This window comes from Vigna angularis, chromosome 7 (assembly GCF_016808095.1).
Source record: "Vigna angularis cultivar LongXiaoDou No.4 chromosome 7, ASM1680809v1, whole genome shotgun sequence".
Classification (NCBI taxonomy): Eukaryota; Viridiplantae; Streptophyta; class Magnoliopsida; order Fabales; family Fabaceae; genus Vigna; species Vigna angularis.
The window spans coordinates 6,391,066-6,408,320 of NC_068976.1; the positions used below are offsets into that span (position 1 = coordinate 6,391,066).

Below are 17,255 nucleotides of genomic sequence, written 5' to 3' on the forward strand. Positions count from 1 at the left end.
CCAATGAGAAAGGAGTTAAGCCAATTGAATATTCAGTAAGGTTTTTATAGGTCAAATCGAATAGTACGTGTAGAAAATTATTAAAAATAATAAAATTGGAAAATACCTTATTTTTCATTATAATTATGGATTAAATTACACGGAAAAGAAAAAGAAAAAAAAAATATAGCATACCTGTAAAAATCGTTATATTTAATTAAAGAATAAAACTTATCTATAATATTTTATGTACAGTTATTGCTGTTCTTTCATTAGATTTAGATTTTTACTTTAAAAGTTCATATTTTATCAAATATATGCCACATTTTAAAGATAAAATTCTAAATTTAATTATGAAAACAGGTCCTAAAGTCAGTATATAAGTTTTAATATATATTTAGAGGTTTGACGAAGACTCCTTCAAGTCCTGGTCTTAACAGCTCATGAACAGCATGCCATATATTAAATGCGTTTCGTTTAGAAAAGTACGTAGCGGAATTACACGGATGCATGTCTTGACTTTATCCATTTTTATTTTATCTTTTTACTATTTAATTATTATTGTGGTTGGTAAATATCATTTTTCTAATTTTAATATGAGAGAGATAGGTACGGGCTGGTCCGCATTTAAGTTTGGGGTGTTACTCCCTCCACCCCCACCGAATCCTTCCCGCACCTCTCTAAAATTTAAAATTTTTTTGTAATGTCAAAAGTATTCTTTTTACCTTATTTATTTACTTTTTTTTTCTCTTTCTAAAACCTAATTCCTTATCCATTTTCACTTTTTCTCCAGCCCCCAAATTCCACATCCGTCTTCTTCCCACCTTCCCACACCCTCAGATCCGTTTGCTTCCAACCCACATCCGTTTTCTTCCAACCCACATCCGTTTCTTCGAATCCCCTAAGTCCCACTTTCTCTCGTTCTCTTGTTGGTGGTGCGGTGGTTGTTCGTGGTGCGACGTTGCGACAGTGTGTGCGGTGGTCCATCAGCGTTGCGGAGGTGCGACGGTGTGCGGTGGTCATTTGGTGCTTCCTTCTTGTGCAGGTCTACGAGAGGTTAGTTTGTTGTTTAATCATAGATATATTTATGAATTTTTGTTGATTATTGTAGTGCTGTTGTGTTTGGTGGTAGTTTTTGTTTCTGTGTGCAGAAGAAGAAATAACCATGCAGGCCATGAACGGATGTCGCATATCCGTTTGGCCCTGAAACGGATGTCGATATCCGTCGACGGATTATCACATCCGTTGAAGAATTACAATAACTTCGCACACTTGGGACGAAGCTTTCTTTTGCTGCCTCCGGCAACCACTACCACAAACAATGACCTCTGCCACCACTGGTTCCTTGCACCACTTGCAATCTCCCGCCAAGTAAAGCCTACCACTTCACACGAGCACTACACACTCTCAGAACAATGAAATAGAGGAAGAAGAAAGAAAGGGATAACTGAGGCATAGCTGATTTCCGTGTGCAACTTTTGTGGGGGTGCATTGTTATAAAAGTGGGACCATTGTAATTAATGAAGTAGGTTAACGTTGTTGGCCAAAATTTATTGTACAGGGCAAATTTGTCATGGGGAGGTACAGGGAGTATTCGGTAGTGGTGGAGGGAGCAACACTCTTAAGTTTGCACTCTTAAAAATCTCCACCGAAAATAGTTCAGCTGCCTTTTACTTCTTTCACCGCACATTATCAGTACATGCACTCCCATTAATCATTATATCTTTATGTTTTATTTCAATTGTGCTTCTCCTTCGTCACTTTTCTTGCCTGAGTGTGTTTTTTTTGTTTTTTGGATTAAGGAGTATGGCGAGCTTTGATGGTGGTTTGGAGTTAGTTATAATATTTTTTATATTATTAATAAATAATATAATATCTCATTTTAATAAATTAAGACGATACCAAATAAGTGTGCTAAATAAACAAGGGATAATATATATACGCAAAAGTAATAAAACTAATGCTAAGAAGTTTACTGATCTTTGCAAACCATCTACCATGTCTTGTTTCTATTACAATAATATTGGTCACTTATCTAAAACATGCTATTATAAGAAGGTTGGTGTTCCTAAATGGAAATTCAAGTGGATTCCAAAAGAACCAACACAAACAGCAAAGGTCCCAAATTCATTTGGGACCTGCAACCAAACCTTTCAATTGTTTTGCAGGTAACTAAGATGAATCGCATATACAATGACTCAAGGAAAGCACAAAACTGAAACATATATCCTTCGTAGCTCCTTAAGTTCATCAACTGCGGTAACTGGCTATAATATTGACAAAACATGCATCATTTATGTTCTATGTAATCATTTGGATGTGTGTGATGATTATTGGTTGTTTGGTATGAAAGAATTGTGTGAAAATTCATTTATGCATGTTTTAACCGATTACATTAGTAGTGTAATCGATTAAACTTTTCTCATTGTTTTTACTTATTGTTGAAACTGTATGCAATGAACTTAATTTTTTAGATAAAGAGGTTAATCGATTATATCTGACTCTGTATGGGCTTTTCAATTTTCAAATGGGCTTCCCTCTATGCTTAATCTTTTAGGGTAAATCATCAATCAACTTGTGCCTATATTCTGAATCAAACCTATTTTGCTAAAAAAATCATCTTGAATCTTAAATCCCCATGGCATCCTCATCCAAGCGTTGCAAGAAGGTCGCTCAAAAGGTCAGATACGCAAGCCCCTCAGGTTGGATCAGTGACGAAGAGGCACAAACTAACTTTGAGTGCTTCTAGCGCATTAGAAAACTTATTTTCCACAAGCTTTTAGGTATACTCTTCTTCAGGCGAGAAGGGTTTGTTTTCCAGGACTGACTGGAGTATCAAGGTCTTGCAAGGGTCATTGAAATGTCAGGAGATTGGTACCCTGACCTGATAAAGGTTTTCTATGCTAATCTTAGAGTTGAAAATGGAATTATTTGCTCTCGAGTAAAAGGTGTGAACAACAAGCTCGATGAAGGTATTTCGTCAATGATTGTTGGCTTCAAGCTTGGTGGACATAAGTCCCACTTGAGTGTTCTTGTTATAAACAAGCTTGCAATATATAAAGCTTGCTTGAGAAACCCAGATGAACCTAGAGACTTCACATTGTTTAACGTTGGGGGACTGAAAAGAGATGACAGATTATGTGCATTTGTAATTGCTTGGATTCTACTTCCTAGAGGAGGTAATCATGCTCAACTCACAATTGAGGATGTATATCTACTTCATGCTCTCAAGGGAAGGTTAGAAACTGATTGGACAGTTGTTGTTTGTGATCATATGGTCAAGATCTCCAAGCAGAATATGGCTAATCTTCGATATGCTGCGTTTTTAGCCGGGTCATGCGTCATCATTTTGTTGACCTCACTGATGAAGTTACAATGAGCTGTAATAAGAAAAATCTGATGAGCAAATATTGATGGTTGAAGAAGATGTAGTACCTCTGGAGGTGGACAAGTCAGATACTGAATCCAATTTTCAACCAAAGACAGACTTTAAGGGATTCATGGTCAAGCAAATGAAAATCCAATCTGCAAGACTTAAAAGGATTGAAAAGACTCTTGTGAGAGTCCATAGGAAACTGAATGATGGATTTGACAATGTAGAGAGGTCTTTGGGAGTGACAAGGTAGATGAAGATTACATAGATATTTCTTATTAGAATAGGGATTTGATTTAGTTTAAATTCTTTCCTGGGAAAATTGTAATTTATGCCATAAAGATTTATGTTTGAACAATTTGTTCCTTTATGTTCTTAAGTTGTTTGGATGAGTATTTTGTTTGAAATTACTCTATTTTATGAGCAATGTCTTATGTTTGACTTTTAATATAATTTGGATGATTAAGTTAATTCCTATATCCACAATATCTGAATGAATTGATGTAATCAAGTATATAATTGAATGAACACAATGAATGAGTGTATTGACTCTATTCTGAATGGTGAATCTGATTTATCACTTGGTCATGTGCTTAATTCCTCATATCATTCATTAATCATGCATTGGTATATAACTACTGCGCAAATCATGATTATTGTGATACTAACACTGTAAAATGTTGAGAAAGTTGTTGCAGTTATAAAGTGATCACAACAGATTTCATGATCATATACTGTGCTTTTGGTCATATCTGCGATTTTTAACAGATTAAACACTTGCGTAATCTGTTAAATAATCTGCAATTTATAATCTATTACATTAATAATGTAATTGATTATGTGCTTAAATCTGATTTATATGCTTAACTGCATGTTTGAATTGCTGGAAAAGTTTTAAATGTCATTTTATACATGTCTGGCGTGAATGACATGTCATATGTTGCATATAACTAAAACTCACTTGGAAATCCATCATATATAGTATGAAATATGCTTCATTATGAGATAAAACAAGTGTTTCTATCTCTACTATAGTTGTATTGATACTTGTATCATATATTCTGCTGCATATAACTGATATCCTACTGTCTTTTGTTTGAATTGCTGGAAAAGTTTTAAATGTCATTTTATACATGTTTGGCTTGAATGACATGTCACATGTTGCATATAACTTAAACTTACTTGGAAATCCATCATATAGTATGAAATATGCATCATTATGAGATAAAAACAAGTGTTTCTATCTCTACTATAGTTGCGCTGATACTTGTATCATATATTCTGCTGCATATAGTTGATATCCTTGTCTTTTGTGCAATAATATTTTTGTCTTCATATACATTGTATACATTACATGAGTATTAAAAAATGCACTTGATATCAAATACTATATTCATGGAAAATTAGTATATTTACTCTAATACTTGTGAAATACATCTCATATACTATTTCAAATTAGTACAAATGAGATCTCATACACACTCTGATATTAATCATTTAGTGCTCACATATTGTCACGTTGTTATATCTCTTTTTTGATAGGGAGAACATTATTCTTAAATGGTATGTATGTAAATTTTGATGTTTCTTTTAGCTCATACATATTCCATATTACTTAGTTCTGCTATTTTTTTATTAATGCCCAAAAGAGGAGAGTAACTAGAAAACATGTTTCTAGTTCTTCCTCATAAAAAAAAGGGGAGATTGTTGATAGGGGGAGCTAAACCTACCCTTTATATCTTTTTTTTTTATCATGCACAAGAGAATGATGTTATAGTTTCTTGCACAACAAATGACATAACAATTGTTTTATCTATATCTTGTTTGTGCTTGATATGAGAATTCATTTGTATTAAATGAATCATGTATTAAACAAATTAATAATCTTACTTCTGGATGAAATAATCGATTTATGATAATGTATAATATTCTAGATTTCACCAGTTCACTTTGTATGTTTAAGAACAAATTGGTTTGTAGTAATCAATTACATAAGTTGTCTAATCGATTAAAATAGAAAGCAATGCATTTATCTGTTTCATAAGTGGGTAAATATGTTTAGAATGAAAATTTTCTTAAGTGTAGGATTAATCGATTACATAAGTTGTCTAATCAATTAAATCAATTTACTTTCTTTAAATCCATTTCATTTAATAGTTTGATTTATTATAACTGTCATTTGAATATATAAATGACTTATGTGATTAAATAATTGATTACATGCTTAGAATAATATGTTAAAACAAAAGCAAATTGTTAAAGCAGAACCACAAAGCTTAACAGATTACATAAAAACCTTAATCGATTATGATGCATGAGGATTCAAAAAATCCTATATATATGTGACTTGAGTTTTGTTTCAAAATGTTAAATTGCTATCATTTTCAAATACTAACGTTTATATTGAGTTATAAATACATGGCATTCAAGAAGTGATCTTGGAGAATCAAGGCTACATTGGTTGCTTATACATCAAGATTCTTTGAAGAAAAGTAGGCTAAAGTTGTTCTGATTTGATTTGCACTAAAGGAGTGTGACTTGGAGATCAATTTCATCATAAACAATCTTTGTATTGTGTTCCTGTATAGGTTTGCCAGGGGTTTAAGGGTTGTGAGTGCTCTTGTATTAAGAGATTGAAGATTGTTCATCTCTTGGGTAGTTATATTGATTTTAAGTGTGGTGAGAAGTACATTGAGAGGGGTATCTCGATATTTTTGTAAACTCAATCAATTATAGTGGAATTCCTTCAACTCAGATTGATTGAAAGAGGACTGAATGTAGACTTAGGATTAGCCGAACCAATATAGATTGTCTGTATTGATCTTTCTCTCTATTCTTTCTCTTTTATTATTGATTCATCACTTCTTATTTATTGATTTCAAGAAAGTCAAAGATTTCACAAAGATTTTGAAAAGAACAATTTTTAAGACTTAATCCAATTTATCCCCTCTTGGCTTGAGATATAAGGCAATTATTTTCTTACACCATGGATGTAAAGATTAAAATTGCAGTGGTGAAAAAAGAAATTGTCAATAAATTGACAACGTCTCAAACAAAACCAAACTAATTTAAAAAAGTAAGATTTAATTTTGGAAGAAAAATGGTTAAATTAATTTTGATTAAAGAATTCAATTCATTTAAAAAAAGTAATTGGTAAATAGTAAACCATTAGATCTAATCCATTTTTGTTTCTCTTTCAGCTATTGACTTAAACTCAAGTCCACATCCCTTTTACATATCAAGCCATATGATAACGCACTTGCAACAAAAAGTTTGAAACCATGCCTGCTATTTGTAAATGACGTATGAGAAGACGCATTCATGAGATTCAATGTTGCATATATAGCTAGCTCTTCAATTAAGCATATCAGCATATCTATATAAAATTGAAATGTAACACCACATATCCCTTTGCAGGGGCACCCCCTAATGATACATAGTAAGTATCAACAAACAAAAAGCTATACAACATAGAATTCATCCTAGACTATCCAAAAGTTGAGTAAAAATATTGTGATGTGAAAGTCTCATATGAAAGCAACATCTATATGAGTTTCTTCTTCAGAAAAAACCGCTTTAGATGCCACACTTGTAATAAAGAAACCAAAACGCAGATACCAAGAGACATGAGGCTATACCAAGCAACTCTGCTATTTGTTTTTTCACTGACTTCTCTCATCCTTGCTTCCCTGTAACAAAGTTCAAGAAAAAGTATTTCTGAAATGCACTAATCATCAAATATAAAAGGTAGCAGATAGCAGTTATTGTGAAGGGCTAATCACACAAGACCCATTTCTTGTTAGCACAAACAACAGACCCTTTAGTTAATTGAAATTGATTCATATATTTAGTGGTAGAAACTTTAAGATCTCACTTTATTACTAACATTGTAAATGCCACACATTAACAATGAGAAAGTAAGAATTATTGAACCCTGGTAATCAAATATAAATCAAGCATAAAATGTAAGGGGGATAGCATATTTACTTATCCTTCATATAAATTAGATAACCATGGATGGCTTCTACTGCTCCTTCAAGTTTCCTGAGCTCGAGTTCAACACCCTTGAACCAATGCAGGAAAAACCACAAACATGTATCAATTTCGTTTATACATAGAATAAGTAACATATGCACTGGTAAAGAAAACTTTTTTATACTATTATTGAACCACAAACTATAATGTATAATAAGTTTTGTATAAAAAAGCTTAATTATCCTTTTGGTCTTCATAGTTTTGACAACTTTTCTTTATAGTATCTATAATCTAAAACATCACATTTTGGTTCTTATAGTTACGTTTTTTTACCCCTTTGGTCCTCACCATCAAATATTAGTTAATACCATTTGAAGAAACATGAATGAAGTTAAGAAAAACCCCAGAAGCAAGCTCAGACACCATGTTCTCACATGTAGGGACGTAGTGGTGGACTTTACCACAGTGTTCATAAGTTGTTGAGAGAGTAACATGTTTTCTCTTGGAGTAAGAGTGATTTGCAGTCTCACGTTATATAGAAATGGACAAGTTGAGTAGCATATAAGTGAGAAGAAATCCAGAAACCTGCAATCTTACGGTTTTGATTGAAGACGGTATAAAATTCTTTGGTATTGTTTTATGGTGCATTAGTGAACATTTTCCCATTTTTCTCTCTCCAATGAAATACTAGTGGTTAAAAAAATGAGATGTGCTATACTATAGAAAGGAAAAGGTGTTGAAATTCAAGGAACAAAGAGTAATTGAATCTTATAATGCTATCTTAACAATAGTTTTTAATTAATTGACAACATAAAAACTTTTATACTAATGGTGCCTATTAAAACTATTATGTATATGACAAAGCAATGACAGAACATGAATGAAATTCATTGGTTTACCTCGATCTTCTCTTTCTTTGCAACGGACTCCCAATCTTTGGCAGCAATTCCAGTTTTCCATTCAAGGCTCAAAGTTCCTTCTTGTTCATGTTTACCATCCATCCAAAAGCACGCCACGTAGTTCCCACTCTCCTCTGTTGTAAATGCAAATTGACCTTGTGTAGCATTTTGATTATCGTAAAGGCTATTCCCATAAGGAGATGTTACCTGGAAAATAAAAAATCAAATTAAAACAAATGATGAACATGAATCCCTAAAAATCACCTTAACCTAATATCCTTATTTCACAATCACAACATTAGAAATAAAAAAAAAAAAAAAAAAAAAAGAGTTCTCAGTTCTTAAATCTGCAACAGGGGACTTGGACAGAAACGAATGAGGTGAGAATTTTTTAAATTTCAGACTAGTCATAGGTCAGGAAAATTAAAAACAAAACACCCCTTATTCATCATTGACATTGTTTCATCTGAATGAAACCCTTTTAGTGAAAAAATTATTAGATACTTTCATACCACTAATCAATCTTTAAGTTAACACGTTATTTAGTTTTCAAATTTACAGAAAAAAATAAATTATATTAGACTACGTATCATTTAGTGATTAGGGAATCTCTCACCACTATGACTGTCTGAACACAGAAAATTCATCAGATTTCTCCATAAGCAAAGTTTAATTTCCAATTTATAAATTGTGAAAACACTTATCACCAACAATCAAATTGACCAACACGAATCAACAAGTGGAAGGTCCAAGTGTCTATGGATTCAGTTCTCTTGATCAAGCTCTCAAATTCGTATCTTCTGGATGAAAATAATGTGATTGGGAGGGAGACCTCAGCAAAGATGCTCAATGAGGTTCTCTATAGATATTAGCCATGCATTTGATACTTTATATCAAAACATGGCAACAAAAATAAAACTTACCAGCATGAATTTGCACAAGGAATAAAAAAACATCAAAAGTAGCCAGCAATGCAAATCTAAATCAATCAACAAGTTGGATCAAGCACATAATTTTTCATGGGTTGGGAAGATTAATAAACATACCTTGACAGAAACTGTGCTGAGCTGGGGATCACCTTCAGTGACAACATAGTAATCGGCTAAAACAACAATGTTTTTCTGGATTTCCTCGGACATGCACTTAGTCCCCGTAGTGGGGATTGTAAACCACACTGCCTCTGCAAGTGGGAGCACCGAAAAGTGTGTGGTTAAGCATAAGAACAAAGCGACCAGGGACGCTCCAGTTGCAAGGTCCGTTATGCTCCGAGCCATTAGCAAAGGTTGACCTTGGAATCAGACACAGCCTCAGATCTTGTCAAATTGAGTGTTGTGGTGTGATGTATGTCACTTGCGTATAGGGTGAGGAAAAAGTTAAGTGGGCAGGTTTAGAAGTTAAGTTTGTGTTGGTCAAAAGAGAAGAACCACAGTATGTGTGATTTTGGTGTTTGTGACGCATTCGAAGCTTACATGGATATGTATTGACCAATCACGTTCCTTCAGGAAAGTCCATGTAAGAAAATGTGCCACCTAAACAATGTCCTTTTGCAGATTAAGGCTGCGAATTCTGGTAAGAATCAAAATAATTTACTTCGCATATGGCTTCCTCTTTCTTGGTAAATGGATAGAGTTAAAGGAATAGAGAAATAAATGGATGAAAATTTTTATTTTTGAGAATAGTACGAGAGAGGTTTTATTTAGATGGAGAATTTTTAAGTGTTAAGTTCTTTTTTTTTCTTTTAATTTGTTTTTGTTCGAATACAAAAATTTAATTTATTTTTACTTTAAATAATCTTGCGTTTGGATAAATCGATTGAAATTCTTTATTTCCAAAGCTTTTTGTTTTGGTAATATCTAAATTACTTCCTTTTTTTTAATGTTACGTTTGATTAAAGCAATTAATTTTTTTTACTTAATTAAATATTTTTCGTATATAGTAAATATTATTGTTATTTTGATTATATATATTTCCCTAGTTATATTTTAGAAATATAAATTTAAAACTATCCTACTCAACCTAATAGATATATTAAAAGAATACGTTTATCAAGGCTTATTAAGTCTCATCATCTTAGAACAATCTATAATACATATATTTAAATAAATATTTACGTATTAATGTTAAACAAGACAATTCTCGCCAGTTTGATTATATCACGATATAATTATCACTCTTTAGAGTAAGGTACCATTTTATTATTATTATTATCATCATCATTTATTTAGGGTAAGTTTTTATTTTATTAACAATATTTAATATTACATTACCAATTTTATAACATTGACCCTAAGGTCTAAAGACCCTATAAATACATCTCGTATTACTTAGGGAATACTCATTATCATATTTATACTCACTTTCTCATTCATATGCATTCTCTCTTACTCATAAAGATCTAAACTCTTTTATTGACTTTAGAATTAGAGAGTTTTTGCAAGTGGATCTATGTTGGATTGTCATGCAACAATCCAAGTATACCAGCAAGTATACTAAGTAATTTATAGTATAACAAGTCTCGTATTCATAGGGAATTCGCAGAAAGCACTTTGTTTTAACTATCTTGAACATTTAATGTGAAGTAGCGATGATTGTGATGGGGTTCCAATAACTCTTAAGGGGTTCCAATGATCTTATTCAAGATTACGAGTATAACCCACTCCTGGTTACAAGTATTTTAATCCACTCCTGGTTTCCCTAGTCAATCTTGACAAGTCCATGTTTACCTACTCCTGTTTTACAAGTATTATGACCACTCCTGATATCCAAGTATTGTCAACCACTCATGGTTCCCTAGTCTAACTTGACTAGTACTTATTGTTTAACATGAATGTTTCAACTCAAACACAAATAGTGTTTGATTACAATTACAAATTAAATAAACTCTCATGAAGAGGACTAGTACAGTATAAAACAATTTGTGAATTCATGAGGTTCCTTTTCTTATGTTGAAGAGCATTAGACGATATAAGCTCATGAATTTCTTTCTCTCTTTTCTTCTCTTCTCATCTTTTTAATGAGCATTAGGCATTGTAAGCACAATGATAAACTTTAGAGTAAATATTCAATAATAACTCTTTGTTCTTCTCTTTCATCTTCTCTTTTCTTCTTCGCTTCCTTTCATTCTTGAAGCATGAGACGTTGTGGGCTTGGGGATAAGGTAGAAGGCTAGATGTGATGATAGCTTTCTCTTCACATTTTCTCTTGCTTGAGCTTGCTTTCATCATTTCTCTCAAGTTGAAGAGCATCAAACTATATAAGCATTGAGATAAAGTAGAGTTGATATTTGATGATCTTTCTTATGTATACTTTCTCTTTTCTTCTCTCTCCTTTTCTCTCTTATATTTTCTACCTCTTCTTTCTTCTACTTCAACAACTTATTCTCTTTGGTTAATCTTCTTTATATAGGCTTTTTTGAGAGATAATCGTTGGACATTGGGTTTATTTCAAGATAGGCTTCATAATTTTTTTGGGTAGTTTAATCAAACTCAGGTCTACATTATAGAGCAGCAGTGCTTTCACAATGGTAGCTTGGACGATCCTTCTGGGTTAAGGGCTTTGAATATAGATTTTTATTTCTCAATGTGTCTTTATTTAGAGCTTTCGGATAAAGTTTGGTTCTTTCATTTCCTACACAGATCAAAAGAACAAAATATGTAAGCACAAAAGAATTTTTTCATATAATATTACATATTTTATCCGTTGATGATTGTAAAGTACATTATGTGTTTAGAGCATTCTTCCATATGTCAATGTCATTTAATTAATGCATCGTTTGATGATAGTTTTGATATAGATGGTGTAGATGACATATTTATTAGATGCTTGTCTCATAAAGCTTTTCATGCGATATCATGTAAAGTTATATTTTAGATGCTTTATCACATGTTGCTTAATTCATGCACAAAAATGTTTGGATACTCTATTAGGAGTTTTCTATCATTTAACGCTAGTCTGAGTTTACTTTATTGATTAGACGCTTATATATTTTTTTCATTATCGTTTAGCAGCTTTCGTTAGAAGATATGTTTCATAAGAGGTCTGCTTGATAAAACATTGTTTGAGCCTCAGAGAGGCGCTTCTCTTAACAAGACATTGTTTGTTACCCATATCGTATTAGATGATTCTTTAAAGGAAAGGATTTCTTTAATTAGACATTGTTTTCTATAAGAATTATTTCATTGAAAATTGTTTAATAAACTTCAAAACCTAAGTTTCTTAGACGGTCTATTCTCTAGAAAGTCTTAATCATCAAGTCAAATTCTGGTAGAAGTAAGATCTATCTTCTGAGTCTAGGCTTTGAGTCTTGCTTTTTCATCAAGTATTTAATGGTTGCATGGTTTGTGACTGAAATTTTCTAACTCGTAGACAATGGCTAGAAGTTCATTATAGGTTGTGGCATAATTGACTTGGACCACATTAAGAACTTTGCTCGCATAATGAATAACATGGGTTTTATTTGCCTTTCTCTACCTCAAAACAACACCAACAATGTGATCACTTATATCACACATAAGTTAAAAGTTGATATTCCAATATGGTGGTGTGATGATAGGTGTAAAACTCAGCTTGTGCTTGAACTGCTCAAAAGTCGTGAGACAATTTTTTATTAAAGCTGAATTTGGTGTTATTAGAAAAGTGATGCCTTGTATCTCAAACCAATAAGGGGGTGAATTGGATTTTGTCTTAAAAAATTGTTCTTTTCAAAAGCTTTACAAAATCTTTGGTTTTCTTGAAATCAATAAAATAACAATAATGAATCGACAATAAAAGAGAAAGGATAGAGAAAGATTAACTTAAGAAATTTATACTGATTCGGCCAAGCCTACATTCAGTCTTCCTTCAACAATCTGAGTTGAAGGGATTCCACTATAATGATAGAGTTACAAGAATACAGAGATATCCTCTCTCAATGTACTTCTCACCCCACTCAAAATCACTATAGCAAACAAGATGTGAACACCTTCACAATCTTACTAAACAAAGAAAAATCACAACTCTCTTAACACTTGAGAACAATGACAACTCTTAATGAGAACACACACGACTCTGTCCAAATAAGAATTGGTACTTTTCCAACTCTTATTATTGATTTTAGTTGTTGGTGTTGAGAAATAATGTACAATGTGGAAATATGGTTTTGTGGCTGTTTGGTACATGTATATCGTTTGGATGGAGTAATTGTGTTGACCTTAATTATATTTGGACAGTTTTAGTCATGGGTGTTGTATGGTTGGTGTTATATGGTTGTTTGATATCGCTTTCATTGAGTTGATTGCCATATAGATTATCTTTTGCTCTCAAGTTGTCTAGTTTTGTTTGGTGAGCTCTTGAGAAATGATAGAGTTAGAAATGTCCAAGTAAGGTTGGATAGACTTTGAGAGTACCCCAAGGTTATGAAGTGGTTTAGAGAGTTGGGTGTGAAGCCCTTGAGTTAAGGGTCTTCCTTTTGTTTGTGAGAAGTAGGAAAGAGGAACTCTTCGATTGTGCAAAGAGTAAGAGTGGGTCAGAGTACCATACCCTCGATCCTGTGGGAAGTAGGGGACGGGAAAATTGTTTAGCCTTATAATCCGACTTGAAGTTAAGTATAGTGCTTGGTGTGCGATGCACCGAAGCTTTTACTCGTAAGACCTTAAGGAATAGGGGAGACAGGTCCGTACTATAAAGGTAGACTACTCAATCACCCCATAGTTAATATTGTAAGATTAGTGAGAGAAAAGTTGGAAAGAGAGTTACGGGTAATGATTGATTGGTTGTTGAATGAGTAGTTGATTGACGAATTAGATATGTTCTTATGATTCCATTGTATTTAATTGTTGGTTTTGTATATGTTTTAACTGTTAGCTTCCCATACATTTGTTTGTTTTGTTTGTGCCTGTGACGATGATCGTATAACGTGTGTTATACGGGAGCTTAGATAGGAATGTTGATGTTGCAGGAACAATATGATTTAAGAGAGATGGGTTTGGCAATGGACGTTTTATTTAAAGTTTATCTATTTTTTTTATGTAAAGAATTATATTAAACCCTTTACATTATTGTTGGATTTGGATAATCTCTATTTTCAAGTGTTAAAAACTTTATTTCTTTGGAAAATTTTAATTATGTTTTGATTTTAAATGAATTTACTTTAGACTTTGATGCGCTTAAGTGACTCCTAGTCTTGGGATGTTACATTTTGCACAAAGCCCTCCACCCGAGGCATTGAGTTACTTAGACAAGTAGCATTAAATACAGTGAGAGGATATCAAAACACAATCAACTTTGGTTTACAAGTTCAAATTTTAATAACTCTCAATGAGAGGATAAATACAATACAGAGAAATTTAAGAACTTGTGAAGTTCTTTCTTTTGTTCTATGAACAGACTTAGACGATGTAAGCTTATGAGAGAATAACAACGTAACGATACAATGATAGAAAAAGTTCTTGTATTCTCTTGTGCGAGTCCTCCTTTTATAGTTTTCTTCGAGAGATTACCGTTACTCATAGATAGTTGACTTTGTTGAGAGTAGTTGGCTTCTCGTACAAAGATATGTACTTTTCTATGCCTTAGGAATAACAACATTGCTTTCATAATTAGAGCTCGTACGACTGAGGTAAGACATAAAGCTTTAGGAAACATTTTAGGAATGTCTTCCTGTCTCACAACATCTTTATAATCCTCGTGTAGTGCTTTTGAGTATATCTTGGTGTTGTCAATATCTGCAAAGATAAAGAGGGCAAAATCATAACAAAGAAGATACAATATGTACATACATTTAATGATCTATACGTTGATATAGTGTTGAAACATGTTTCGTGTAAGCTTGAGCTTTTTCAAGTAGTGAGAATTGATAAGATATAACATTTATGGTTTCTTTAACTATACACGCTTTTGTCAAATGTTTGTTTAATTCTTTTATGCTTAACATATCATGGACTGTCTTATAAGCCTTTAGAAAGAATGTTCTTATGTGCAAGCATTATACATTTATAAACAATATTTTGTTAAATATTGTTCGTTAAACTTCAAATCTTTGAGATGCTAGACAATTTATTTTTTTAGACGATTTTGTCTTAACAATCTTTTTTTTTATGTTTAACAAATATCCATGCTAACGAAATATGTTTAAGAAGAATTTGAAAGAATTTCAACAATATTGATCAGAATCTGAATATTTAGAAAATATTTTAATACAACTTATCAAAGCATAAATTTTATCTCTTCAAATCATTTGCTCATGATATAGGGTTTATGCATTTTCAAACTATTAAAGCGAATAAGTTTAGATGATATGTTTCATGGCATTTGTATCTCAGAACTATTGATTCAAGGATAAATCTAGGAGATATCTTATACCATTTCCATATCAACACTATGATGACTTAGTTTCAACCATATATTTTCCTATCAGAGCTATCATAAAAATATTTGTTCAAGTCTATCTCATAGCTTTCATATATCAAAGTTATAAATATATGTGTAAACAATATTTTGTAGTTATTGTATCAAAGCTTGTAGGCTTTGTTCACTTGAATGGATTTGAGGGAGAGTGATTGAATGGATTTGGAAGGATTTAAAGGTAAATTTTTTTGTTGTTTATTTGAGTGGATTTGGAGTTAAGTGAGAGTCGATTTGGAAGTAAATTTATTTAATTTGTCACATCAATCAAATCCTATATTAATTCTCACAAACTTTACTTCCAAATCCACTCTCACTTACCTCTAAATCCACTCAAATAAATAACAAAAAAATTTACCTTCAAATCCTCTTAAATCCATTCAATCATCCTCCCCAAATCCATTTAAGTGAACAAAGTCGTAAAGATAGATCTTAAATGACATTTCATAGCATTTATATCAGAGCTGTACGAGGAATATGTCTAAGCAAATATCTTTGATAGCATAAAATCATTCTTTGAGTCTTTTGATATGATGATTTTACATTTCATTTCAGTCTGGAGATTAAGTATGGCATTTGAATTAGCACCATAATTGTGATCTTTGATTCAACTTGTCTTAATATTTCTCATTTTCATACAGGTATCCAGTATCCATTCAGAAGTTCCATCTAGGATTTTTAAATTTTGTACTTGTTCTCCGCATGTGCACATCTTCATCCATACATACTAACCAATTTAGAGTTTCATGTGCATTCGTATAACCTATTCTGTATTGCAATAAAAAAAATCTCTGCATATCAAAAGTAGTTTCTAGAATCATTCTACTCTGCATTGGTTCTGCATTCAACATCTACATCCTTAACCCTTATGCTACTATATTGTTGTTGGTAGTTTGGGTTTTAGGCTGAGAATTCAATTCTGTTTGTAGCCATTTCATACCTGATTCTCACATTTTGGCACTGCATAACATTCTAGGTTTAGTTAATGCATATTGTTGGCTCGTCCAATTAGGGATTTTAGTTCTTTTCCTTTTTCCGCATTAGTGAAGTAGTCAAATTAGGCAGTGAATAAAAGCAGTTCAGTTGCTTTATCAATTGGCTACCACGTTATTTTTGTGCTGTCATTTAGGTGTTTATAGGCCTTTTGCAGCATTCTTCCATCCTTGCATCTGCATTAGCATTCCATTAAAAAAAATAGATTTTACAGAGTTATATATTCTGGTGCCAATAAAAAGTATGTCCCTATACATGCATATGCATTGCATCTTAGAGTACACTATTATAGGCATTTAAGCTTTACCTTTTGCATCTTATATTTTTCAGTGCGTACATTTAGATTCATCTTGATAGTTTCATTCATTTATTTCATTTTTTAATTTCCCCCATTGTATGTTGGTTAAATATACAAACTAGAGCTTAATATGTACCAATTCCTTGGACTGACACCATCGGTTATCCTATACTACATTAGAAGATTTATGATTTTATTAATTTTATTGAGACAAAAAAGAATTTTAACAATAATGTTAATGTTTTTAAGTGTTAATTAATGTTTAAAGTTGACATTTAAGTTAAACATGATATTATATAAATAACTTAAATATTAACATAAAACATCATTTAACACAAAAAAAAAATCATTAAATTAA

General features: G+C 32.1%; 1 protein-coding gene across 1 annotated transcript; it reads right to left on the reverse strand.

Annotated features, from left to right (window-relative positions):
* Positions 1–6,674: 6,674 nt before the first annotated feature.
* Positions 6,675–9,648, reverse strand: LOC108338119 (transmembrane emp24 domain-containing protein p24delta4). The gene is made up of 4 exons (XM_017574837.2): positions 9,273–9,648; positions 8,227–8,433; positions 7,340–7,416; positions 6,675–7,041 (listed from the first exon to the last, which is right to left on the reverse strand). Exons 1-4 carry the CDS (start codon positions 9,498–9,500, stop codon positions 6,897–6,899), a joined length of 657 nt encoding a protein of 218 aa, XP_017430326.2. The 5' UTR covers positions 9,501–9,648; the 3' UTR covers positions 6,675–6,896.
* Between the last annotated feature and the right edge of the window lie 7,607 nt (positions 9,649–17,255).